This window comes from Pleurodeles waltl, chromosome 2_1 (assembly GCF_031143425.1).
Source record: "Pleurodeles waltl isolate 20211129_DDA chromosome 2_1, aPleWal1.hap1.20221129, whole genome shotgun sequence".
NCBI lineage: Eukaryota > Metazoa > Chordata > Amphibia > Caudata > Salamandridae > Pleurodeles > Pleurodeles waltl.
Window position 1 is genome coordinate 714434926 of NC_090438.1, and position 13693 is coordinate 714448618.

General features: G+C 44.5%; 1 protein-coding gene across 3 annotated transcripts in view; it reads right to left on the minus strand.

Moving 5' to 3' along the window:
* Positions 1-6454: 6454 nt before the first annotated feature.
* The window catches only part of SLC35B3 (solute carrier family 35 member B3), a 292399-nt gene continuing 285160 nt past the window's right edge, over positions 6455-13693 (minus strand). For 2 of the 3 annotated variants that reach the window (XM_069217176.1, XM_069217194.1), the window contains exon 10: positions 6928-7220. In XM_069217176.1, the coding sequence (XP_069073277.1) occupies positions 7073-7220 (148 nt within the window). In that variant the 3' untranslated portion in view covers positions 6928-7072. Of the gene's footprint in view, positions 7221-13693 lie in introns of all 3 variants that reach the window. The other variant, XM_069217185.1, reaches the window with a different exon arrangement.

Consider the following 13693-nt stretch of genomic DNA (forward strand, 5'->3'; position numbering starts at 1 on the left):
AAATGTCTGTCCCTCAGCCAACAACCATCGGGACAAACCTAAAGCACTTAACATTTTTTGTCACTTGGTCTACACACACAGTCTGACACATCTTTGCCAAGCATCAACTCAACACAAATACATTGATACTACCTATCATCTGTAGTAACCAGCATCTCACCTCCTTTAACATCAAGCTTCCCACAAGCACAAACTCTACACTAATGACGTCAGCGAACTACACACAGTGGAACAAATCCATCCTCTCAGCACTTGATATGCACATCTGAAAGATTCTATAGCGGGAACTAATAACATAAGTCAATAAGCTGTAGAAGTGGTTCTCTAAAGCATTCGACAAACTCATTCTCTCAAAATATCCAAACACTACACACACAAATATAACATGACTGAGAAATAAAGGGATAGATATAAATCCAGAATCAATGCACCTCAACTTGAACAGAAGAAATTCAGCAATCTGCACAGTAAAATCTAAAATCTGTGTCCAATGACTCACAGGATATACTAATCCTTCTTTAAAAAGACACAAAGACTATATTACACTAAACAGTCTAACACCAAATGCCCAACAGTGTACTCTATTGGATCTTCAATGAATTTCACAGCCTGGAGTATACCACTGCAAAGATTCCCTAGTTTCAAGCTTACAGTAATATCACAGGCCAACTAGTGCAAAGTTAATATCCCAGAACTACACCTTGGTAACAAGACGTCCACTTCCAAACAAACTGAGACTAAGAATATGACTACACCATCAGACAGACATTGGATGCTTCCTTAACTTTCCAACTTCTATGATTTGGTCAAGGACAGTTGAACTTTGGGAGCACCAGGGCCGGCTTTAGGGTGGTGCGGCCGGTGGGGGTGCACTAATTGCTGACCTGGAGGGGGGCACGGTCCTCGCGGTTGGGGGAGACAGCAGGGTGCTGGGTTTAGGAAGAACTTACGATTTAACCTACGATTTAAAATCACCTGCTGCAAAGTTCTGTGTGTGTCAAGCTTTCAGGCAGCAATTAAAATGTTGTGATAACTCTTATGATTAATGTTCCCGCTAGAGAGAGAGATCAGAGTTTTGTCCAGTGGCAGTTTTGACTTGCCATAAAGCAGCGCAGAGGGTTAATATGCCTGCTGCAAAGAACAGATCTGTATTTCATGTGTATAACTGAGTATATTAGTAAAGCCAGCCTTTACCAGTGCTTTAAAACAAATGAAAAGTATGTAAGAGAGGGACTATGGAGCAATGAAGGCCACTTTTGCTGGGAGGGAGAGAGGGTATGTGAGGAGGTGGTTATGGGGAACAGAGCAAAAAAGATTGTTCCACCAGGCGCCATCAGCAGTAAAGCCAGCCCTGGGTGCACCATTACTACCATACTCTGCAAAAAATCTTTAAGAACATCCTTCTGTCAATGACAGTTATAATCCTAGTTATGACCATCTGGCACCTTACCCTTAACCCCCAAGATAATTTGTATACCAAGCACTCCTCGAGAAGAACAATTTCGACTGGCCAACTGCAGACCAATCTCCTACTTCCCCGTTTCCTCTCTTTGATAGATCGAACATTATCTTTCTACCCAATTACATCATCTCATTTAAACATCAACTTAGGCATATCAAAAGGATCAATCTTTGCTCCATTTCTCTTAGATGCTCACCTCGGACCACTAACAGACCCCTAATTAGTAAATCTTACATGCTATAACTAGATTTTGACAGTCAGATCATCTTAAAACAAGAAAACTAAAAGAGAATTTGATACCTTAGGAATAAACAACTGACTCTGGGTCATGGACCAAAGGGTGTGAAAACATCTTCAACTTGACGTGCCCGAAACAGAAATCCTGCCATTGTAATTATTACCCTAAGACAGTAGAGTCCAGGGGTGTATGTACCACCAGTGATGTTGGCAGAAGTGAGAAACCAATGTGTGCTGATGAACTCCAGCCTTCTCCTCGTCTTCTAAATAATTTAAAAAAAATTACTCTACACTATACGCACTCTACAGCAAATGTTCTAGCATCTATAATTCAAATAGCAGCTTCATGATAACATCTCCTTCGTCCTGACGCATCTTGACTTTACAGGCATTCTGTAACTTCTATTTCTATGGCAGTGATTCAAAGGATACAGAACTCTACAGCAAGGCAACTTCTTTACATCTATCGCTCTTTGGCCCTCTATGCACTTCACTGGTTCCATCACCAGATGTTCAGTTTTTAAGACTGTATCACTCACAGTTAAGTTAGGCACACATATAGTCTTAGAAGAGACTTCTGTGCTCTGGATGGCACTCCAGCAGGACACCCCTTCTAACAAAAAAAAACAGATAGTGAAATGTTCCTTTTCTATATAAGAAGCACAGCTCTGGAACTCTATTTTGGAAAAGAGAAGAAACTTTGAAAATCACTTGAAATTCAGGAATTCAGTCAAGATCTGACTCTTCTCAAGTTGATTTCAGCACAAGCAGACTGAATCAAATAATGCTACTAGGATGGCATGAATAATATGGAACTCAGGAAGATACTCTCCTGAAACTGAAACCGATGATTCACGGATGGTATAAACAGTAACATGTATAATTATCTATCACTGTTTTGCTACACTCTCGTATAACCGCACCAGAACAGCAGACTAACATTCACACACAACAGCAAAACCCTTCTGTCAAAGACCGCATTTCAATCACATATTTTTCTCCACTAAAAATGTGCAGTGTGTGTGCCACTGATGGGTAATCAGGAATAGTGAACGATGAGATTCTCACTGTTTTTAATCATGTGAAAATAATACATAATAAAGGAATTGTAGCTATGCTTAAACATTTTTAGCAGCTATTCTATGTCCTGTGGTTTTATTGGGGGCTTAAAAGCGACTGCGGTTACTTGTGAAACTGACTCATATACCATAAGTGAAACAACTAATAGGCTTAGGCATTACACTGGTCATTCTCTCGGTGGTAGATGGAGAAGCCTATGATAAAGCATGGTACTTCTTGACCCCTATTACCAGTGACCCATACATAATCACTGCCAGTATTTCCCATTAACGGGGGTTCAATTATTCTGAGGGCAATGTAATAACTGGGATTAGGAGTTTTGAGGGTATAACAGGTGAAATCAGGCACTGTGCCAATTTCCCCAAATTTCCCCACCAATCCCACCTGAAGACTTTTTCTCCTTGAAGTGGGTGAAAGCACTAGGTAGAGTACTATTTATCAGTGGTCTTCCAGGTAAACTCTTAATTTCAATGGGCCATGTAAGTCCTCTTACTAGGCTCATCAGAATTAATGGATGTTAGGAGCCAAAGACTCAGCAATAGCAGAAGCAAGTTCCCAAAGCTCTTTCTCAGCATACACCAGAAGACAATTTCCCTCCGCAGTGTGTGAGAATCAACGGAAAGGGGATGTGGCAAAGGAGTAACTCTGAAGCCTGCAAGTAGGGTGCTCGTCCCAGAACCTGCAGGCTAAAAACATACAACATACTGGGTTATACTGGATTAACTTTACTAATATTACAATCTTCAATTTTTCTTTTCACATTTGAATACCCTGTCCCTAGAAACTTTGAGGTGCTAGCTTCTCTTCCATGAGGAAGCTTATTATAATTGGCCATAAAATAGTCTCTTACAATTGAATAGTACCATCAGTTCTCTAAGTTCAAGGTCACTCTTCAATTAACAGAAGTATTTTACTCATTTGAGAATTGTCTTTTTTTAGTCTTTGAGCATAGTCTTAAAAACTTCCGCACATTGAATCGAGTTTCTCAGGCGCTTATGTAGTAAGGAGTTTTCTTCCTTGACAGTCTTAGATTTTTCTCACCTTTGAAATATCTTGTGATACCAGACTTGTGTTTCTAATTCAAAACGAAAACTTTTCTGCCACTTACAGATTTTTCAGAAAATGGGCAATATCCCGAACAGGTGCACATTTGAAAATGAAAATGTTTGGAGAAAAAAACAATGAGGAATTTTGTCAAGTTGTTCTTTCGAAGAGCAGGAGAGATGCGAGTGCTCTTCACGGATAACAGTTAGAGTGCACCAGCTGAATCGCACACAGGCATGTAAGCTCCTCCACTGAGGCTCACACTGGAAACCAAATGAGATGAAGTGCATTGTATATATATTTTTTTTGATACCGAGCACCGTCTTGCAGTTCTGTGGCACACACAGCTGAACTCTTCACCAAACAATGTTTGATTTCAATCTTTTTGTAAGTGAACTGCGAATCCTTTGAGGCTATTTTCTGATAGAAGTCAATCTAGATCTCTTTCTCAGTCTAGCTGACCCACAGTAACCACTGAACTCTGCCTCTGGTATTATATTAACAGAGGGTTTCACCTCCTGTGTAACTCACAACACAAGAATGTGTGCATATAGTCACGACATAGGAAACCACTCTCCAAGTGAACATTCATCCGGTTAACACAATTGTTTTAAATTTATGAGATGAAGGGGAGGACTTGTGGTGCTCTGTAAGTGCCCTTGTTGTGAAGGGGTAACTTTGTGGTACGACTTTATACTACAGGTGTGGGTGTTACTTCATGGCATGCGTGTACTCTACTACTGGCAAAGATGTAACTTCACAGCATAAGTGTACATTGCCTGCAACATACAAGAAATATCATTAGCCCATTCAAATCAATAGAAAGGCTGAAAAATATGGTTCTAATATTTGGTAAATAAAAAAGTATGGGTTTTGTAGTCTAACTAAACATACTCTGGGTCAGACAAAGGCTGTCTGACTTATACTCTAAGAAGATGAGAAGATCTGCAAAGCCCTCTGGGAAATATGACAAAAATGAATAATGTGGGTGTCAAAGTTGTACCTGTCAGATTGCCTGGAACTGTCAGTGCTCACCTGCCAATTCCAGTTTTCATGTTTATTGGAGTCAACTTCGAAAAGGACAGGGGCTGCACAATCCTTCAGGACACAGGCAGCCGCAGAGCAACAATGGATGTTTGTTCCTCAAGATGAGGATAGTGATGCTAGGGTTTGGTACCTTTTAGAGGCAACATTACTAAAAAAACCTTTGAGTCAAAAGTATGGAAATAGTAGCGAGCATTCAATCCCAGGCCTTATTGGCAAGAGAGCTGAAGCTTTCAACTTAATTGGACTCTTCTTATCTCGCAGTATGGTTGGAATTGATTTGTTTCAGTGATTTGCTAGATTATATTCATAAAGAGGAGTCTGTCTTCAGGCAAAAAGTAAATTTATGAATGCTGTTGAGGAATCAACAGAAACTTAAAACTAGGATGCAGACTATTTGAGAGAGGTTCTCCTAATTTTGTTTCTTACTTTTCTTGAATAATGAGCGTCCGGGCTGATTTTGCACACCTTTGGGCAAGAGACAGTGCTTAATGCTCATTTTCACCTAACCATATTTCTGAATTAACACTGCAAGAATAACAATGAATGTTGCATGCTGAAATGACGGGCAGCTCATAACCATCACTAACCACCAATTTTCTGCTATACTGGAGGCAAAATGAGATCATTTTATTTTAGAATAGGAATAAACAAGGTATTATACAAATAATACTTCAATTCAAAGAAGAAGGTACCAAATAAAGTTTGGGATTGAACTAAAGGCATTAGAAAAATTCACAGGACCTACTTCATAGCTTCTTCCCCGGTGGCGGTCTAGATCATTGCGACCCTTATTATGAGGTGATATATAACCCTGGTATTGCAAGTAGCTTTGGATTACTGGACATTCAAAATGTTTTTATATGTAGAGTTTGCCAGGTAAAACTAGTGAAATATGCAAAGGCATAAGAAGTAAGAAAGACAGAATTTCTCATGTAGCCAGAGGCCATAATACACAAAGTGCTTTTGTGTGTCCCCAGGGCACTTTGGTATTACTGAGGGAGGTGAAGAAGCTTGTGCGGCCCCTTCTGTTATAGTGATAGCGCTGGCGCATTTGTTGTGCCTGCACTATCTTGAAATTAAATTCTCTTATTTGCATGGGGGGAGTGGCCTCATGCAAATGAGGAGTCTTTTTGCCTTTGCACCCACCACATATTACGGGCATGGGCCCAAAGGCACTGTCAGTGTGCCCCCTGAAGGCAGTCTTCTGGAGGGGAAAAAGGTGGTCCCATGGACTCCCCTGCAAGCGGGTGCAGTCACTCAAAATGCAAAATGATGGGGCCCATGCCAGAATGTGATAAGGTGCTCCTGAGTCGCCCTATTTGCATTTAGCTGAATGGGGGCCCTCTTTACATTTAAGGCCCCCCTAACATTACCAGGCCCTACTGAAGTGTTAGGAGACTCTGAGCCACAGGGGTTGTAGGAGCCATTGTCACGCCCCTGGTATAAAGCTCTGTCTACTTCAACAGCAGCAAAGCTTCTTGTGGACAGAGCTTTGACAGACAGATCTCTGTACAGTGATAGGTTACAATGCATGCATTTAATTGCAACTTCCTTTTAAAATAAATCGCTTGTAGACATACTGCGCACCTTTCAATAAGTTATGTCTTTAATTCAAGTAAGTTCCACAATTAAACTGATTGCCATTGAAAACATAACCATTCAGTTTGTACCAACCTAAATGAAGCCAGTACTTAAACGACGCTGTTTATATAAATGTGCAGACAATTATTTACAATAAAATATATAGTCATATTCATGTGTAACGTAAAAATAAATTTGTTCCATCATAACCGATGACCCGTTTTCATTAAAAAAAAAGTTCACCGCAATCTTTTGTAGCTTCTCCCACGCAATGGAGTGCAAGGAAAGACAATTTGGAATACAATTAAAAAATTAAGATTTTTTTGTTTTAATATCCAATAGTAACACTGCCAGAGAATGGTTGCAGGTTTCAAGGAGTGGAATGTTCTGTGTGTTTATCTAGCTCCCTTTTGCCGTTTTGAAAAGTGCACGCAAGTTCCTGTGTTGGTGAAAAAGATGACCGTCGTTTCAAAAATGCTAATACATTTCCAATTCCAAAGAGTGCGCCTTCGTTTGCTTTGGTTTCACTATTTTTTCCTCTACATGAGCAATGCGTAGAAAATCGATCAAAAAATGTAATTGTTATGTAAATGTCAGAATCGATTCGATGAAGACCACATCCTACACTGTTTCTGAGAACGTCCTTGACTTTCTTTCTGTGCGTTTGTACCACAGTCCAGTCAATGATGGCAGCTTCATTTTATCCATATTCTTGCTATAAACATTTAGAAATATACCCAGCAGAACCAATAAACCGGCCCACAGGTACCTGCAAAGAAGAAAAAAGAATTAAGAATGATCATACAGTTGATTCGCGCAAAGTGTATAGCCAGCTGATAGAATGACATAATTCTATTTTAAAGTAAATGTTTAGAACAAACAGAACAAAGCCAATGGGCCCCTTCCTGCCTGTTTTGGAGTGAATTACTAAATTAAAGTGACACTATCCCCTTTGCCCCAACAGATGCACACAGCCTGTGGGATGATTTGTGGGTGGGATGACAGGGTATGGTGGGTGCAGTATATGTCATACCCCTTCCTGTATTTAAGTTAGGGATGACAAGATTTCTGTCTTTTTGAGTGCACAGGTGCCAGATAAACATTTGACCTAACTTTGGAAACTCTTTTTGGTGGATACTTTATTTAACTGCATATTCTTCACCTTAAGAAAAGTGCCCAGTGCCAAACTGGATGTGGTTTGTCGACTGCAATTGCTCCAGTGCACAGGTTGGTGGCGCCTTTGATCTCTGTGAAAGCCTCAAACAGCCCCAGAAGTGATGATATGGAGCCACCTTTAGAACCTACCACCATAAGCTGAAGTTAATTTTTTGACTTGCGCTCATCCGTGCCATTTCTGTCAATGCCTCAAATTGATGTTTGGTCTCTGCAAAAGCCTCAAGCAGCCCAAGTGATGATCAGGAGCTGCCTTCAAGTGCCACCACTGTAAGGTGATATTAATTTTTGTCTTGTGCTCTTCTGAGCCCTGAGACTTGGATCAATCATAACACTCTGGAGAGGACAGTGTCCCCAAACTAACTTGAGACCTTTGTAACACAGATGAGTTGAGTCAATTCAAATAGGAGGATGGGGAGTGGACAGGAATCTGCACTTAAGAGTATCCACCAGAAACAGTTTAACATATAGTAAGTAACTTGTTTGACTGATGGGTACTTCCAGCCACATATTATTCACCTTTAGAAAATAAATCTAAGGAGAACCTCCCAAATGGTATAGGGAGGGGACTCATACCAAAAAGTTCTGCAGAATCAAGAGGAGAAGAAAGGTCCTCTGCCATCTTGAATTTCAAGGCAGTGGTGTCCATGTCAACAAATGCAGGGATGCTCATGCAGCAGCCTGGCAATGTATAGGACAGGAAATTCCCTTGCCAGTACCATCAAGGTCATTTTGGCACAGGCAGAAGTAGCTCGTAGGACCTCAGGGTTTCCATCCTGGCCAGGGCATAGCACACCTTAAGTACAGGACAATCCACCTGGATAGGGTGCGTTTCTGAGCAGGTCCTTGTGTCCAGCTTCCCTGAGACAGGTCTCCTAACCAGTTGCCACAGACCGCTCACCCTCACAAGTTGCTTGACGCCCTCTGATCGTTGTCCTCCCTGCTGCCCTCCACTGTATTTCTGTATTCTGCCACTTCTGCTCGCTTCCTTCGTGACCTCTGTATTTCAGTTTTTTGCCATTCCTGCTCGTTCTTCACCTTTTTCTCTTGATTTCTGACTCTTCTTGCTGCTCCCTTCCCACCTGCTTCCCGGTTTTTCACCTCCTGCTGTTTTGCGCCACCCAGTGCCCCGCCCTCCCCAGGACCTACTTAATGGCGGCTGCAGCAAGCCCATCTGTGCCTGCACCGTACCTAGAGGCAGGAACCCTGGCCCTCCCGCCACCCACTGATACACCAACAAGGAGCCTCTGGCCCTGAAACCTGGACACCACAAACGAAACTGCAGCTCCTCTGTCCTTTGAGCAACCGAAGGACCCTTCAGCTGTCGACGCTGCTGTTTCTCTTGCAACACTTGACCGCCAGCCCACACAGGAACCCGCGCCGAACCCGCCCGAAGACCACGAACAACCCAGAACCGCTACAATGCATCCTGCTCAACTCCTCATCCCTCTGCAAACATGCTACAGAAAGCTGGGACACCATCACCTCCCGTGCCCCCAACATGGCCTTCATCACCTAAACCTGGCTCAACCCATACCTGAACCCTGACTTAGCCACCGCAACTCCCGACACCTACAAGATGATACACCAAGACCACACCAACAAGGTGCTGGCATCGCCATCACCTTCAAGGACACCCCCGATACATCTCCACCAATGACAACCGTACATCTCTCATAGAGCACCTCAACTTCAAGCTTCAAACCGACGCCAAGACAACAATCAGAGGCACTCTCGTATACAGACCTCGGGACCTCGACCAGCCTTCTGCGACACCATCCCCAACATGATCATCCTCTAGCCATCGACTCCAAGCACTACATCCGACTCGGCGACCTCAATTTCCACATCGACATTCTCAACAACGCCAACTCCACCACTCTCCTGGAGATCATGAGCAACATGGGGCTCACCCAACTGGTCACCGAACCTATGCACAAAGCCAGACACACACTCAACCACATCTTCACCTCCTACGACAGAGTCAAATTCAGTCACATCACGGAACTCATGTGGTCTGACCACACTATTGTCCACTTCACCATCTCTGGCGCACAGCATACCATCACCATGTACCACAACCCCAACCACTGCAGCTCGGACAAGGTAACAGAAACACAGTGGACACGGGACCTAGGCACCTCCCAACCCAAGGCCTCATTGGACCTATAACAGGCCGTCCAGAACTCCTCCATCTGCATCGCCTAATGCGCTGACAGTCACCTGCTGAAGCCAGCCAGAACCAACAAAACCTCAGGCCGAGCCAGCTGGCACACCCCAGTGCTCGGAACCACCAAGCACAGCTGCTATTGACTTGAGAAGCGATTGCGATCCACCAGAAACACTTCTGACAGAGCTGCCAACAAAGCAAACCTTAGCAACTACCACCGGCAAAGTAAGGAAGCCAAGAGAGCAGACATCAAAGCCCGCATCAACACAGCAACCAACCGCATGAAAGAACTATTCAGAATAGTCAAAGAATACTCCAACCTGACATCCACAGAGAACACTATCCACCCTTCTCAAGAACTCTGCGACACCCTCTCGGACTGATTTCACAGCAAGCTCACCACCATCTACAACAACTTCGACCCCCAACCTACAATCCTCAGCAGCCTCGACCACGCATTGTACACCAGCTGGACAATCACCACATGGACACCGCTCATCACACAATCCACCTCGGCCATCATGCCATCCATCCACTCCAGAACACGCACTGATCTGTGCCCCCACCACCTATTCAACTTCGGAACGAATCACATCAGCACAGAACTCACCAGCATCCTCAAGACCTCCATCACCATAGCAGTCTTCCCAGACAAATGGAAACAGGCAGAAATAAGACCTCCTCCTAAAGAAACCATCCACCGGCCCTGCTGACCCTTTGAAAACTATCTACCGATCTCTCTGCTCCCCTACCTTGCCAAAGTACTCGAGAAGGACATCAATCAACAGCTCACCAAATAACTGGAACAGAACAACCTGCTTGACAGCTCCCAATCAGGATTCTGTGGCAATCACAGCACTGAGACCACACTCATCGCAGCCACAGACGACATCTGAACACTCCTCGAACGCGGGGAGACCACTGCCAAGATTATCCTTGATGCCTCAGCTGCATTTGACACTGTATCCCACCACACCCTCATCAACAGACTCCACAACATCGTCATACAAGGGAATGTCCTCAAATGGATAGCCTCCTTCCAGGCAGGACGTACTCAGAGCATTCAACTACCTCCCTTCACCTCTAAAGCCAAGAAAATCATATGAGGCGTACCCCAAGGATCATCCCTCAGCCCCAGTTTGTTAAACACGTACATGATCCCCCCGATCCCAAGGTATCAACATAAATTCCTACCAGATGATGCTCAGCTTATCCTCTCGCTCATTGAAGACCACTCACCACTAGAACACACTTCTGCAACGCCATGACCAACGTAAACTGGATGACAGCAAACTGCCTCAAACTTAACTCGGACAAAACAGAAGTACTGATCTTTGGGAGAAACACATCCATATGGGACAACAGATGGTGACCAGTCGATCTCAGACCAACTCCCTTGCCAAAAGGCCACGCACACAACCTTGACGTCATCCTTGACATCGAACTGACCATGATGCAACAAATCAACGAAGTCGCCTCCTCGCGCTTCCACACCCTCTGCATGCTCTGCAGAATCTTCAGCTGGATCCCAGTCGACAACAGACACAGGCCCTAGTCATCAGCCACCTCGACTATGGTAATGCACTCTACGCCGGCATCTCCACCAAACTCCTCAAAATACTCCAGACCATAGAGAACGCAGCAGCCAGACTTATCCTCCACCTCTCTAAATGAGCCACATCACCCCCACCACAAGGAAAACTCCAGTGGCTCCCCATTCAGAACAGATGCAAGTTCATGATCCGCATGCATGCTTACAAGGCCTTACACGATAAAGGACTGGCTTACATCACCCACTGACTGAGTTTCCACCAACCTGCCAGACACCTGCGCTCCTCTTCACTAGCCCTGACAAACCTCCCTGAGTCCATCGCATCCAGATCAGGGGACGCTCCTCCCACATCGCCGCCATGGCTTGGAACGACTTGCCCCTCCACCTCAAACAGCACCCTCCCTTGCAGACGTCAGAAAGAAACTCAAGACTTGGCACTTTAAAGGTGACCTTACACCCCAGTGTCCAGATAAACCCCAGAGGTGACAGTGCTATGCTCTACAAATGCAGACAAATTTGTTGCGTGTAGGCTCCAGTGTGAACCTAGACACAACATATTCTAGGCAACTACACTTTATAAATACCCATTCATAAACACATACATGCATACAAGGTCAGGGACACATTGGAGGACATGATGGAGTGTTTTTAATTACCATTTAACTAGTCATATATTTATCAATGAAACAGTGTTAAAAATATTTTTGGGGAGAGAAACAGAAAAGTTCCTTGTCAGAACCTGTTAAGGGGTGGGGCACAGGGCAGACCGGGGCAACTGGGCATCAACCATTGTGGCTGAGGACATTTAGCACTAAAGTCTCCAGGCCCTTCCGACTATGGTTCTGTAAACTGGGTCAAGTACAACCATTTTCACACCAGACTCTCAGACTAGTGAGAGCAAGCAGTCACAGCCTTCTCGGGAAGGCAGTGTGCGTGCCCGAACTCAGGACTCCGCAATCAATCGACAGACACAATCATTTCAATTTTTAGTCCAGTGCATGTCTTTTAAGAAAGTTCTTTTTAATCATACAGCAGTATTAAGTACTCCACAGTCCAACTTGGAATACAGGGCAGTGATCCTGGGCATGACTCTCCCTTGTGGTGCTACACCTACTGAGTTCCCATGCGCTAATCCCACAGATTTGACCACATGGTGGCTGTTTCCCCCAAAAGTCAGGCAAAAACATGGTCTCCGATGTGGTCTCATTTTCCCTCACAAGTCAAATGGGCACTTAGTTCATGGTTTCTTTCAGCCCTTACCACTGACGGTGTAACAGGCATGCAGTATTCTCGTCCTTGCTCCTCTGAAGAGGAACTGATGGCCCTGCCAAACTCCAACCTGTAGGGGCCTTGGAGGATGAAGATAGTCCCAGCAGAAGAAGGACGATGCAGTCTCGCTTGGGCAAATGTAGTAACCACAGCAGATGCTGCTATGACTTTTCTGGTAGGAGGCCTCAGTCCCAATTGGGCCAATGCAGTAACCACAACAAATATAGCCCTGCTCAGTCTCAAAGGCAGCTGAAGAGCGATCGGGTCAAAACAGTAACCAGGGCATAGGCAAACCAAATAGGCTGATAGGAAGTTGCAGCCCCAATTGGGTCGATGTAGTAACCAAGAAAGAAGCAGCCCAACAGGGCCGACAGGCGCAGATGCTTGAAGTGGTTCCACCAGGAACCAGTTGTGAGAGATCGGGGTGACCCTTTGCAACAGCTTGCTCTCCGGTTATCTCCTCTCTGATGTGCCTCGGTCCCTAGGACATGCTGTACCTCTTTCCTCCTGGACAGCCTCTCATTCTGCAGGGCAAAGCAAACTCTTCTGTCTCGCAGCATGCAGACAGTTTTGCAGGATCTTCAGGCAGATCCTCATCTCCTCCAGCAGAAAGTGCAGACTTCAGGTGATGCCCTCAAACCTCTGGAAAACTGGCTGGTAGTCAGACAGCAGCCCTTGTCATGTAGCAGTCCTTCGATTATGCTGTGGCACATTCCCTTTCCTTGTTATGAAGGACTTGGAGCTGGAACACAGTGTGGTATTTTTGGTCAATTTTTATATTCAATTTCTAAACAGGGGCTGCAGGTCCACTGTCTCAAACTTCAGAGCAGTTCTGGGTGATTCTCTTCCAAAGTGTCCTTCTCATGCTGCTCTTCTGCCACAGCCTTTGAGTAGATGATGCTTTTTGCAGACCACAGCACTTGGGGCAATTACCAGACTTGAGCACTCACAACATAAACACACTGAAGTGTGAGTTTCTGTAATTGGCTGCCATCAGCCTCTCTGAAGTGGCAATCAAGGATATGCAAAAGTGTAGGCCTGACCTAAAAACGTCCTCACCTAGGACAACAGATACTGC